At 46.6% G+C, this 14,639-nt stretch overlaps 1 protein-coding gene across 2 annotated transcripts; it reads left to right on the top strand.

Annotated features, from left to right (window-relative positions):
- The first annotated feature begins 1,456 nt into the window (after positions 1–1,456).
- On the top strand, positions 1,457–5,991 carry LOC128744714 (Golgi apparatus protein 1). 2 transcript variants are annotated; one of them, XM_053841904.1, is made up of 6 exons: positions 1,457–1,963; positions 2,021–3,140; positions 3,208–4,057; positions 4,218–4,965; positions 5,029–5,135; positions 5,203–5,991. In XM_053841904.1, exons 1-6 carry the CDS (start codon positions 1,603–1,605, stop codon positions 5,368–5,370), a joined length of 3,354 nt encoding a protein of 1,117 aa, XP_053697879.1. In that variant the 5' UTR covers positions 1,457–1,602; the 3' UTR covers positions 5,371–5,991. The 2 variants fall into 2 exon arrangements, with proteins under 2 accessions (XP_053697879.1, XP_053697878.1); XM_053841903.1 differs by having other exon boundaries at positions 3,208–4,072.
- Positions 5,992–14,639: the final 8,648 nt, after the last annotated feature.

The raw sequence follows: 14,639 nt of genomic DNA, 5'->3' as shown, positions 1-14,639 counted from the left end.
TTACACACAATCACGCATAAAATTCAATAAGCATATCCCTCAATCAATAGCGATTATAGCAAAAATAAATGCAGTGCGGGTTATACCTACTTAGGCAAACTCCCGGGCGATATCACAATCACCCTTACTCTGCGAGGCGAGTGACGTGACTATTTTGGAGTCGCCGGGAATCAGGTGACAATTGTCACCTAGGTGACTCGCTTTGTCACCTAGGTGCCACGGTTTGTCACCTAGGTGACTCGACTCGCCGTGGCGAGTCACGGCGAGTGACAACTGTCGGTGAATAGATCAACAATACTGGTCGCAGTAATGAGTCCATACAGGAAAAAAGCAACCGTTCACTCAGCGATTATAGCAAAAAGAAATGCAGTGCAGCTGCAGGTTGTACAACAAACACCCGGACGCTATCACAATAGATTAACGATACTGGTCGCAGTAACAGGTCCATACAGGAAAAAAAACTGTCCCACCTTCTACTGCAAACCACTCCCAACAAACATTTTTGTTCAAGAATAGCTTATTCAACTAATGTACAGCTAGTTCCCGTGGAACAAGTGCTTGATAAGCTATTATACAACAAGAATGTTACCTGGGCTGGCATGACACATAGAAGAAAATTCTTCAAAAACCATCGTCCTACACATTTTGCTTGCACACTAACGCTCTCTATTATGCATTTTGCGGAGTAGCTTGCATTTGCAGGATTTCATACTGTATATAGGTTTTTATACATTTGCAGGGTTTTTTTATACTGTATGGTTTGTCACATTTGTATGGTTTTATGCTGGAAACCCGAAGCAACACTCGAGCGCCGCGGTGTGGCCATGTTGCGAAACATCCTTTTTTGAAAAATAAGTGATTTTTGAATGGACGATGGAATTAACGCGAGTGTCTCGTCTGTTTGTCTGTGTGCTAACGAAAACCGAAACGGAATCTCGAGCTCAGTTTTGAGTCCTAGTTCAATTTAAGTCCAAGTTCAAGCTCAATAGTTAATTCCAGTTCCAAGTACAATTTCGAATTCAATTTTTAAGCGTAATGGTGTAATTTCAAGTAAAATGTCGTGTCTAATTCAAATCCGATTTTAGTTTCGTTCCGATTTTAAGATCAATTTCAAATGCATTTTAAACTCGAATCTTCAAGACCAATCTCTTGTCTCATTTGGTTTTCCTGTTTTATGGCAGCCTTCAAGTCAAAAATGTGACAAATCCAAGTTCAGTTTCATATAAAATTCATACCGAAATTAAAGTTCAAGTCCGAAATTCAAATACAAATTTCAACACGAGGAATCGAGTAGTATATTTTTATCGTGGATCTTTTTTTTCGAGCAGTTCTTGCTGCTATATAATTTTCAAAAATATATGGCACCCTTAGCTGACTGTCAAAGTTATTCATTCATTTTCATCGCCGTCATTAATGATAAATTTTGTCGCGTATTTATCAGTCGGTCTGATTTTTGACACGTACTGTTTGTTTTTGCAGCAAGAAATCTAGTTTTACTGCATTTTTAAATGTAAATTCGCTTTTAAATTACGGTTTATCGAAATGTTCATCTTGTGAAAACATAACTAGTTGGTGTGCTTACGGTAAATAGTGTTTATTTTTATGGCAAGCAAAGTTTACCATCACGGCAGCAGCGGTAGATGCAACAGGAAGAGAAAAATGGAAGCATCCGGCTTTTCTCTTGCGGTGGTGTTATTTCTGTCGATAACTAGCGGTATTGCCACGAATACCAACTCCGGTGGTCCACAAATGATCAAGTTGCTGGAAGAGGAAGCTTGCACGCAACTTCGGGATCTGTGCTCGAGTGTGCCAAACGGTGCGGAAGATCTGAAAGCTTTGGAGTGCGTTCAGAATTTACCCCGGGAGCAACTGGAAGCGCTGACCGACCCCTGCCAGCAGCTTATCTGGAGCCACACGCTGGAGTTGATGGACGATCGGAACATTCAACGGCTGGTGCATAAGGGTAAATATATTTTCAACTTATGTGAAGGTTTGGTGAAATAAAAAGAAATACTTCCAGGCTGTCCAAAACATTTTGACAAATTCGACTGCACGGTTAAAGCGGAACCGGGACAATATTTGTCTTGCGTAATCGACCAGCGAGATCTGGTCAAAGGAAACGGATGTCGAGAATATATTCAGCGGCTTGAGTATGTTGCCTTTTCCGATTATCGGTTGATAGGACGTTTTCTTAAGGACTGTAAAAGAGACATTGAATCACTGAACTGCGGAAGGATTGGCAGTGACAAAGTTTCCCAAGGGGAAACTATATCCTGTCTTCAGAATCATTTGGACAATTTAAACGGTGAATGTAAGCGGGGTGTTTTGCATCTGTCGGAAATTCAAACCGACGACCTGAAGCTGGATCGACAGCTATTTCTATCGTGCGCTGTTGACGCAATTCGTTTCTGTCCATCAATTCCGCCTGGTTCGCAACTGGTGCTGAAATGTTTGATGAAAAATCGAAATGATGTCGGAATGACGGAACACTGTCAAAAGCAGCTTTTACGAAGAGAGCGACTAATCGCGCACGATTATAAACTGAGCAAAGGGTTGACTCGGGCTTGTAAGGAGGACATTAAGCAGTATCATTGTCGGCGCGGTGTTTCAGATGACAAGGACGTTCGATTGGCGCAGATTCTGCTTTGCTTGGAAGCAATACAGAAGAATAACTCGAAGTTGAGCCACGATTGCGTATCGGAGATCAACGACCATCGTCGAATGCTAATGGAAGACTACAAACTTTCGCCGGAGATTCTCACGGGATGCGCGGATGACATCGACAAGTTTTGCAGTAATCTGGACGCGGGTGGGAAAACCATCCACTGCCTGATGGATCATGCCAGACCGAAAAAGAAGAAGGAACGAAGGGTGACGGACACCTGCCAGAGAGCGCTGGAATCGCTGGTCAAAGTTGCCGATGTTGGCGAGGACTGGCGTGTCGATCCGGTGCTGCGGAAAGCTTGCAAGCCGGTCGTGGACGTTGCCTGTAGTGACACCGAAGGTGGAGACGCTCGGGTTATGTCGTGTTTGATGGAAAAATTGGGAACAAACTTCATGAATGCAGAATGCGAGTCGGCTTTGCTGCAGATTGAGTACTTTGTTGCCAGAGATTTCAAGCTAGATCCGCAGCTGTACAGGTTGTGCTTTGAAATACGTTATTAAAAATGATATTGGTATCGAAAATTAACAATTTTTCTCTTTTAGAAATTGCAAAGACGATGCCATTCGGTTCTGTAAGGCAAAGAAAACCTGGGCTGATTTGGATAATGCTCAAATGGATCCGGACCGCGGTCCGTTGATTCTGCCGTGCTTGCATCGGTATGCGTACCACCCGGAAAAGGATATGCAACTCAAACAGGAGTGTTTCCAGGAAGTAAAACGGGTCATGCGACAGCGGGCTCGCTCGGTCGATCTGATTCCTGAAGTCGAGGACGAATGTATTGACGATTTGGCCTTCTTCTGCTCGGACAAGACCGGCAAAGGAGAGGAGATGCTCTGTCTGCAAGAGAATCTAGAAAAGCTACAGCAGAAATGTAAAGATGCCGTCAGCAGCTACACCGAAGAAGAAGCAGCTCATGTAGAATTAAATCCGGTAATAATGGCTGTTTGTGGTGATGCCATGCAAAAACACTGCGCAGAAATCCTGAAAACTGGTAAAGACGAAGGCGATGTGATGGAGTGTCTGATTTCATACAAGAACGATCCAGATATGCGTAACGATGTCAAGTGTCGTTCGGCTATCGAACACTTCCAGATTATTTCCTTGAAAAACTATCACTTTACGTACAAATTCAAGGAAGCCTGTCGTCCTTATGTGACCCGATTCTGTCCCCACAGCAACACCAAGTATGATGTAGTCGCTTGCCTAAGTGAAATCATGCGAAACGACACCATCAAGGGCGCTAAGCATTCTGTTCCGAAGGAATGTCGCCAGCAGGTTCGGGCTCAGCTCTATCAACAACGAGAAAATATTGACTTCGATCCCAAGCTGAAAGCTGCCTGCCGGGAAGAGATCATCGCGTATTGCTTCAACATACCTCACGGATCCGGACAGGTGAATAGGAACAATGCAAGTGTGATTTGTCTCTATTTCATTTAGTGTTTTGGTTTAATTAAGTTGAGATATTTTAGGGTGATGCAATTTTTTTCATTTTCTGTTCTCTGGTTTCTCAAAAATAGCTTATTTATATTATTCCACTGTTTCGTTTTGTCAGGTTTTGGAATGCCTTCAAACTCACAACGGCAAACTGGGTCCACAGTGCGAGCACATGTTGTTCGCAATCAAAAAATCCGAACTGACCGATAGCGCAACCGATTATGTGTTACTGAATACCTGCAGAGAGATGATTCGTCAGTACTGCCATGATACCGACCCGGCCGCTATGCTGGGATGTTTGAAGATACACAAGGACGAGAATCTGTTCGATAGCAAGTGCCACCTGGTGGTAGTGAATCGTATGATTGAGCAAAACATGGACTATCGTTTTAATCCAACACTGCAGACGGCCTGCTCGAAAGACATTGCCGATCATTGTACGGAAATAGTAGCTGGTGCCCAAGCCAACGAGGAACTTAACGGGAAAGTAATAGGGTGCTTGAAAATCAAATTCCGTGAAGGAAAACTGCACACTGATTGTGAAAAACAGATGACCGAAGTGTTACACGAGCAAGCGCTCAACTATAAGTTGAATCCCCTGCTGCAAAGTGTGTGCCAGGATGAGATTCAGGTTTTGTGCGGTTCCACAATAGACGCAGGGGCGGTGGAAGATCACGGAAAGGTTGAAGAATGTCTCAAACAGGCATTTATTGACAAAAAGTTGATTAACCGCGCATGTAAGGTAGAGGTCGCCGAACTAATCCAGGAAGGTAAAGCCGATATCTACGCTGATCCGATGTTGCAGCGAGCTTGTGCTGTAGATTTGCTCAAATATTGTTCGAACGTACAAAGCGGAAACGGAAGGCGTAAGTTGTGGTGTTTCCCAATCAACCTAAATTCATTTTAAGTTATGATCGATACTTTTTTAGTGTTGAAATGCCTGGAAGTAATTTTACAGGACGAATCGAAAGCATTGGACGACGATTGTAAAAACACGCTGCTCAAAAGAATGGAAATGTTCCGAAATGCTGCTGTGGTAAGCCCAAACAATATTCAACCTCATTATACTAGTGGTGTTCCATAATTGCCCTCCTCAAAAACAGGTCATTCCCCAGCCGGAAAGCCTCAGCCAGCTGTACAACCAGATGGCAGAGTCGCCAATACGGTACTCCGTCGCACTGCTAATGTTGAGCTTCTTGAGTTTTATTTTCATCATCGGGCTGATGCTCGGTCGTGTCACACGACGGACAATAGCCCAGAAGAATAAATAGTCACGACAATGGCGGTGGCGGTGCTGGTGCTGGTGCTGTCGGTCGCTGCTCCGGCCGCAACGCAGGCTCCCCTCCAAGCTGGTCGCTTATCTGTAAGTAGAACATGAATTTGCACTTGATTTTTTCAAAATTTGAATGAGCGAAACATGGTGGCAAAGCAAAAATTGGTTGAAGAAGAAACAGATGCTGAGAGCGTGTGTGAATAACCATCCAACCCTCAACGCAAGTCTGCAGCAGCTATACGTGTCTGTGTTATAAACGTTTTTATTGCCTAACATTAAGGATATTTTTTAATAAGTTTTTGAAAGCTTCGCGTATACTGATTCCTCTTCCAAAAGTCCCGATCAATTACAAGCGCTCGTGAGGAAGTTGTAGAACGTACTGTGTAAAATATACAATTTAGTTAGGTTGATTTGAATGGGAAACGTCATAATTTGTTTTCGATTCATATACCACTAATAACACTGACTATATGCTAAATCAATCAAAAACAATAACACTAATTTAAAGAGTGATTATGAGCATCTAGTGATGTAGGACACGAGAGACATGCAAAATATCATAGGAGACATTTTATATGTAGTTTTAAATTATCATTCTGAGGAGTGAAATAAAAAGTTGCATAAAAGAAAGGACGTGAATTTTACCTAGACACCATAAAGAGTGAACATGTGCATCTGTTGAAAATTAGCGAGACACCATTGGAAATTAAGCGTCGATGACACTGGACGAGTTTGTAAGCTGCTAGTCAGCGATCTCACGAGTGGGCGAGTTAGCGAATGCGCGAGTCATGATGACACACAAATCGGCAAGTAAGCTAGTATGCGAGGGGTTTTGATAAATCTAAAACGTATTAGGCAGCGATGCCGGTCATACAAACAAATCGTTGCTAGATAAACGATCAAGTTTAACGTAGACAATGTACAATTTACATAAGAGTTATCTTATGTTATTTAATTCTAACTTCTTCATAGATGTTTAATTGATAAATATGAAGTATTACGAGGAATTACTTCAATTAATTCACATTGCATTTACAATTTCAAAATTAGTAAAAATATTTGGCATTTCTGGTGCTATAAAATTAATAATTTAAAAACCCCCTCGCTGCGTCGCTAGTTACTCGCAACTATGATGCCACACAGCTAGTGTGCTAGCCAACAAGCGCACACGCCATCGAGTAGCGAGTAAAGTTGAGCAGCATTCAACTTTACTCGCTACTAGCAAACAATCTGCTAGTCAGCTAGTGTGTATGATGACACATGGCGAGTTCACGATCTCCTCGCCAACTCGCTTACTAGCAACCTAAAAACTCGCCCAGTGTCATCGACGCTTTAGGAATCCTCTTCCAGGTACTTCATATCGTAGCAAAATTGCGCTTTTCTCTCTGTTTCTGATTAGAGAATTCAACTCTATTTTTATCACCTTCTCAGATTCCGTAGTTAGTGGTCTTTAGCTTCTTATCCAAAGCTGCTATTCCTACTTGCTCGTGGTACCAGCCGGAATACGATGAAATAAGGACATGAAATGGACACTTGCTACCTCGAACTGCAGATCGCTAAATTTCGTGGGTGACGACAGGGCGCTGCTCGATTAGTTAAGCAAAGCAAAGCCTAGATGCTAGAAGCCTAGATGCACACGAGAATTCGTCGAACCTAAAAACATCGGGAGAACTAGCAGAAGACGACATAAATGGTCTCTCCCTCTGTGACGGCCGTCCCTGTGAAAGAATCGATAAACCTCTTAAAAGACTGCCTATTAAAACAACATGGGAACAATGCATGGATAAAAAAGGTGGGGTGGTAACTTGAACACGTTTGTATGTGGAGGAGAATTATATCCAACTACTACCTACAAACAGTTGAAAGGTGCACTAATGGGCAATCCACTATCACCTTTCTTATGTGAACAGTTCACGGCTTTGAAAGTTTAGCTGAAACAAAACCAGTTACTCCCGAAAAGATGGTGGCGATACGTCGACCACGTTTTCAGCATAATCAAACAAGGAAAACTAGAAACCATTCTAGCAGCCACAAACAGCACGTACAAGAATATAAACTTCACATACGAAATAGAAAAAGAAGAAAAATTTCCTTTCTCGGACATATTGGTAATTAGCCAAAAGGAAAGTGCATAAACCTTTTTTTTTTTCATGTGTGGACTCATTACTGCGACCAGTATAGTTGATCAATGCATAAACCTTAGAATTTGAAGTATATAGAAAACTCACCAACACTAAACGCGTTATATCTAGTTCATCTAACCATTCGCATAGGATGGAAATATTACCGTTGAATGAGCTACGGAAACAAAAATATATAAATACATTTTAGAAATTGCATAACTGAACGGATGCAAAGAAAGGACTAGCCAGAACATTATTTCCAAGAAAAGAAGAGACGCATACAATAACTCACTAATAACACTAACAGCAATACCACCAGAACTAAAGAGAGTGGTAGTAGAATACGACGAAAACATGACACGCCTTCTTCATCGAAAAATGATGAAATTCAGAATCCACTTAGTCTAAGCCAGCCGAAACAACCAGCTCAAAAGTAAGTTGGGATCAACTAAAGACCCGATCGAGGAACGTAAAAAATCAGGGATTAATGAAATCAGTTTCTCTTTACCCACATTGCGAAAAGGTTTACACCAGCCAGATGAGAAGAATTCTGGAAACACGTACAAAAGAACACTTGGCAGAGGTAGTAGCGTAAGCATCAAGGGATATCGAGAAGGGTTTGACACACCATTTTAGATAAAAAGTGGTTGAGCATATCTTTAATGATAACCATCCGTTAACCATCAACGACACAAAAATAATAAACAACTGCTCAGCATGGAAGTTGGATATGGTGGAAAGTTTGGTGAAGATCAAGAGATGGTCAAGAGATACTCCTCCACTTTACTACACAAGACCCTGGAAGCGATTATTCTTGGTTTTTCAAGTACCTATGTGTTTTGGATACCCACACAGACACACTTACACGAAACAACAACAATAACTTCCAGCAAGAAACCAGTTGACCACGATCCTGAGGAGTAAAAAGCGCCATAAGGAGTACAGAGATCGTGAAGAATAACTGCACCAAACTAGGCTACACACTACACTAGGAGTACCCCTGGACGATAGTAATGACCCAGCACCTGATCTCCAAGAAGTCAAAAGAGAAATCGAGTTGCTAAAGACCAATAAAGTCGCTGGTATGGACCGCCTACCTGCAGAGCTTTATAACTATGGCCGAGAAACGCTGACAACGGCTCTACACTGTGTAATTTCCAAGATTTGGGAGGAGGAGAAACTACCGGAGGAATGTATTTTTTTTTAACGAGTAGGGAAATCTGCTATCAGACACCTGAGAAGACAACTCAGGGAGTGGGGTTTGGTGTCCCGACCCCCCTACTGGGGCGTGAGGATCCAGACCCACTAAAACCCTACTCGAGTCTCCAGCCTCAATCCCCCCTGGAACCACCTTATCGGTATTACTTCAGGGAGGGGCTATTATGCTTAACGCACGCTCTTAGATAACTACTGGACTATGGTAGTTAGGCTGTTTATTCGCCGTTGATCGGCTTTCCAGCGGTTTTGTAGCTCAAGTACGATCTGGGTAGCAGCCGCATTGGCCGCACCCCAGACGTCCGAGCTAGAACACATCCTTTGGACTAAGTTATCCGGAGTAGTGTCCTGTCCGCTAACTGCCATCATGTTGCTTCTCACGCCCGCGAAACGAGGGCATATGAAGAAAGCACGTCCGCGCATTCGGGACACTCGGGGGACTCCGCATGCCCAAATTTGTGCAGATACTGTCTAAAACAACCATGCCCTGACAGAATCTGTGTCAGGTGGAAGTTGACTTCGCCATGACGCCTGTTGACCCATCCGGATAGTTCCGGGATAAGTCTATGTGTCCACCGGCCTTTTGTGGAATCAGACCATGCCCGCTGCCATGTGATCATCGAGGCCGATCTTGTGGTACTCCGTATGCCTCTAGTTCCACGTTGGTTGAAGCACTCTACGTCCTCGCTGATGATGATACCAATAGGCATCATACCCGCTAAGACGCAGATTGCGTCATGTGAAACTGTGCGGTACGCACTCGCCACTCTTAAGCACATGAGACGATAGGTGCTTTCCAGCTTGGCTAGATAGCTTTTGGTACCTAACGCCGATGACCACACCGGCCCGCCATACCTGAGTATGGACTGGACCACGTTGGCTAAAAGCCTTCGCTTGCTGCCATATACCGCAGAGCTATTAGACATCATACGAGACAATGCCGAAATAGCTGTGGAAGCCTTCTTGCAGGCATAGTCGACGTGGCTCCCGAACTTGAGCTTGTCATCGACCATGACTCCAAGGAGTTTTAAGAACCGCATTGACGAAATAGTGCAGTCCCCGACACTGATATTTGCTTGCTGCACCGACTTGCGGTTGTTAACCACGATAACCTCCGTTTTATGATGCGCTAGGTCCAGTTTCCTGGATCGCATCCAATCTTCAACAATGCTTATGGAGTGGGCAGCCGTCAACTCAACCTCTCTGATAGATTCACCGTAGACTTCCAAGGTGATATCGTCCGCAAAGCCGACAATCGCCACCCCTACCGGAAGCTTTAGCTTCAACACCTCGTCTTACATGACGTTCCACAACACCGGGCCCAGTATGGAACCTTGCGGAACCCCTGAGGTGATTGGAACGCATTTCTGACCCTCCTCCGTGTTGTAGCATAGCACACGATTCTGGAAATAATTTTCCAGAATTCTGTACAGCGACACCGGCACTTGGACGTTCCGAAGCGAGCTGGCTATGGAGTCCCAGCTAGCGCTATTAAACACATTTCTCACGTCGAGCGTGACAACTGCGCAATAACGAATACCTGTCCTTTTGGGCTGGATTGCCACCTCGGCTGTCTTAGTGACAGGCAAGATGGCATCCACCGTAGATTTGCCTTTTCGGAAGCCGAATTGGTTCCTTGACAGACCGTTTGTACCCTCCGTGTACTGTACGAGTCTGTTAAGGATAACCCTCTCCAGCACCTTGCCGGCAGTATCGAGTAGACAGATCGGCCTATATGACGAGGGGACACCCGGAGGTCTTCCCGGCTTCGGCAATAGGACCAGGTTCTGTCGCTTCCATCTGTCCGGGAAGTGGCCAGCTTCCAGGCATCTATTCATTACTGCCCCGAATAATTCGGGAGCCTCTAAAATAGCCGCTTTAATGGCCATATTCGGGATACCGTCTGGCCCCGGTGCCTTGCTCACCTTTAGGGATTTAGCAATATCAATGAGTTCCTCGTTCGTAACCGTCACTTCCTCCCCGACCTCCAAACCGCCGTCGCCCACGTTACTTTGGATGTTCGGCTGGGAGGCCGACCATCCTACGCTATGGTCTGAGATACTGGAACGTCGGCCGTGGGACGACTCAGCGGCCTGGGGACAGGGCCTTGGCTCGTGGCGCGGAAAGAGGCCCTCGATGATCCGCTCCAGCATCTCTGGCGATTGCTCTGCGGGCGCCATCACACCCTTGGTCTTTGCCATTACGACTCTGTAGGCATCACCCCACGGGTTCGCATTGGCACTAGCACATAACCTTTCAAAGCAGGCTCGTTTACTAGCTTTTATCCCGCTCTTAAGCGCTGTGCGTGCAGCAACAAGTGCTACTCGACATTCAGCCCTGCTTTCATCCGAACGAGCTCTTTGCATAATTCTCCTCGCACGAAAGCACGCTCCGCGGAGTTCCGCAATTTCATCTGTCCACCAGTAAGCCGGTGACCTGCCATACCTAGGACGACCTTTCCTAAGCATGGTAGCGTCACATGCTCGCGACAGTACCTCAACCAAATGATCAGCGTTCGGATCGGGCATACCGCGATCACCGCACTCTCTCCGGATCGCTTCCACAAATACTTCGGGATCGAAGTATGATGTCTTCCATCCACGGGTGGTTGGAGTGTTGGCCCTACTCGCCGCCTGCCGCCTCGTTATCTGACCGACACCATAGCGGACCGCCTGGTGGTCACTGTGAGTGTAGCCATTATCTACCCGCCAGTCTCCTATCAGACCAGGACTGCCGAAAGTCACGTCGATGATAGACTCCGCACCGTTCCTACTAAAGGTACTTGTGTTGCCGACGTTGGCCAGATCTACGTTGAGCTTTGCCAGAGCTTCAAGCAGAATCCGACCCCTATGGTTCGTGCGACGACTTCCCCACTCTACCGCCCAAGCGTTAAAGTCGCCCGCCACAACCACCGGCCTTAAACCAGTCAGCACAACTGATACTCGGTCTACCATCCGCGTAAACTGCTCGATAGACCAATTCGGCGGAGCATAACAACTGCAGTAAAACACTCCACCCACTTTGGCAACCGCAAATCCCTCGTCTGCAGTTGACACAACCTCCTGAACCGGGAACCTGCTTGTCGTCCATATAGCCGCCGTCGCAGACCTATCCGAGACCCAGTTGCCGTTTCCGGCAGAGACGCGATATGGATGCGAGACTATGGCAATGTCCATTGCTGACTCAGAAACTGCTTGGTGTAACTGCTGCTGAGCCGTGCTGTAGTGGTTCAGGTTGAGTTGTGTCACTTGCACTATGAACGTGGCTTAGTCGCCGGCACACCGGCCGGGCACCTTGGACCTCCCGTTACGTGCTTTGCGTCCCGTTTACCGGTACAGATCAGGCACTTGGGAGGCTCCGCGCAGTCCTTTGCTTTATGGCCAGCACTGCCACTGCCACTGTGCTCGAAACACCGGAAGCAAGCTTCCGACTGCTTGGACACGCTCAGTGGGCATACCGACCACCCCACTTTTAGCCTAGCAGCTTTCAGGGCTTTGTTTCCGTCAGTCAGCGGAAGTCGTATGGTGGCTACCTGGGTCCCGGCCGGACCCTTGCGTAGGCGAACCGCCTCGGTTGCCACCACCACTCCACTTTGCTCTTTGAGAGCTTGTACGACCTCACGCACTTCGGTGATCTCGTCCAGGTTCTTAAGCTGGAGAGTCACTTCTGGTGTGAGAGCACGTACCTGCACTCCGTCCCCGAGCACTCCTTCCGCTATGGACTTATATGCGGAACTCTTCTTTGTGGCGTCCTTCTTTAACTCGAGGATCATATCGCCCGTGCGTGAGCGGCGGATGCTCCGTACGTCCGCGCCCAGATCCTTGAGTAGGGCGTCTCCTCTCATGGCCTTCAGAACCTCCGAGTATTTCGACCCGTCGGTTTTCAGGATAAGAGCGTCGCCCTTCTTCGCTCGCTTTCTTGCCGGTTTAGGTGGAGCAGTTTTTTTACTGGAGCCTCCTCCGCCTTTTCTCTTGGCCCTAACCTCGGTCCACGGGCCACCTGTCTTGGAGCTTCCCGCTGGTTCATCGATTAGCTCTGCCAACCCGCTAGCCTGAGGGCTTTTACCGATCAGGCGTTTTTTCGGTCCGCCAGGGGTGCTATCCCCCGGGGACGGTCTCGGGCGCTTGGCGGATGCCTACCGCTGCTGGTAGCGCTTTCCGTAGCCTCCTGGGCCGCGTTACGACACTCCGTCAACGGGCGGAGAAATTGCCGCGACCTGACGTAAACTCAATTATTACATCGAGCTGCTGTGACGCTGCTACCACTTTAGGTACAGCGTCTCTATTTTTCTCCATCGCCCAGATAAGCGCTGGGCCGTTCATCGCTGTGTCCGGCGTGGTAGGCATACCGCTGCCTTTGCCACCCACACTAGCGCTCCTAGTTGCATCCTTCTCCACCCTTGGTGGAGAACGCTGGATGCCTCCTCTAGCGAACGGGTTTTCCACCGTATCTACACTTGTTGTATTTTTGATTTTGTTTTCCATAAGAATCCCACGAGTTGAGGGGAAAGAAAAGTCCGCCACATCAGAGCCCCTCATGTTGAGTCATGAGTTTACACTCAGCCTTCGCATGAGTGCCCCCTTCTCTGTCCGCATACGACCCTAGTTTCCACCGGTTGTCCGATTTCCACTAAGGAGCGTATCCCGGATGGTACCACGAGGAGGTAGAGATAGGAGTTGCTAAATAAGAGGCTGTGGAACTTCGTGGTAGTTCTGGAGCGCATTATTCAACCATTTACCATCCCGGAGGAATGTATGGAAAGAGTGGTTCGTCCCAGCTGCAAAGCGAGTGATCGGCTCGACTGCTGCAACTATCGCGGCATAACGCTGGTGAACGCCGCCTACAGGGTACTCTCCCGGATCCGGTTACTTCGGTTGTCACCGATAGCACAAGGTTTAGTAAGAAATTATACAAGGAAGAGACTTAAAGGCAACATAGAATAATTCGTGTATTTATGATCGCTTGTCACAACAACACTAGTAAGCAGATCCAATTAGGTATTCAAGCGGGAAGTCAAACCTACTTTGGTCTTCTCAAGAACTTTGGCTACGATCAAGAAGTATAAACCATTGTACGAAGGTGACAATGTACAAAACCCTTATCAGACCGGTAGCTCTTCATGGACTTGAAGTCATGACACTGTTCACGGAGGACATATACGCTCTTGCCGTGTTCGAACGGAATGTGCTGCGGATGATATTTGGTGGATTACAAACTGAAAGCAGAGAGTGGCGGTGGCGTATGAATCACTAGCTACAGTCACTGCTTCAAGAGATTCCTATCGTACATCTGGCGAAAGTCGGTGCGCCAGACAACAACGTCGTAAGGATACAGGACGACAGTGTGACGAAAACATGCCTCTTCAACAACCCCACCGACAAACGGAACAGAGGGGCTCATCGTGCAAGATGGCTCGACTAGGTCGAAAGTGATTTGCGACTTCTGAGACGACTGGGAAATTGGCGACGAGTGGCCCAAGATCGAGTTGAAACGTGTTCGCCGCGAAAGCCCCTTGTAGCGTTAGCGCAACAAACGGTAACCGATGCGATGCGCTAATCCCAACTGTTGATCCAAAAAACTCAAACGTCAACAAAGATGACGGCAGAAATTGAATAACATGTACAGTAAGTTTTACATGCAAACAAATAGAGGTCCAGTCAATCTATCTGTTTTGCTGACGACGTTGCTATCGGCAGAACATTTGAGGCGGTGAAAGATCTGTACACCAGACTAAAACGCGAAGCAGAGAAGATTAGATTGAAGATAAATACGTCTAAAACGTAGTATATGCTGGCGGGCGGGACCGAGCGCGACAGGGCCCGCTTGGGCAGTACCGTGGGAATCGACGGGGATGAGTTTGAGGTAGTCGACGAGTTCGTATACCTTGGCTCACTGGCAACAGAGGACAACAATACCGGCCGTGAGATTA

The sequence above is a fragment of the Sabethes cyaneus genome, chromosome 3, assembly GCF_943734655.1.
Source record: "Sabethes cyaneus chromosome 3, idSabCyanKW18_F2, whole genome shotgun sequence".
Taxonomy (NCBI): Eukaryota; Metazoa; Arthropoda; class Insecta; order Diptera; family Culicidae; genus Sabethes; species Sabethes cyaneus.
The sequence above is the reverse complement of the archived record's forward strand: the minus strand, read 5'-3'. Positions and strand labels throughout refer to the sequence as shown.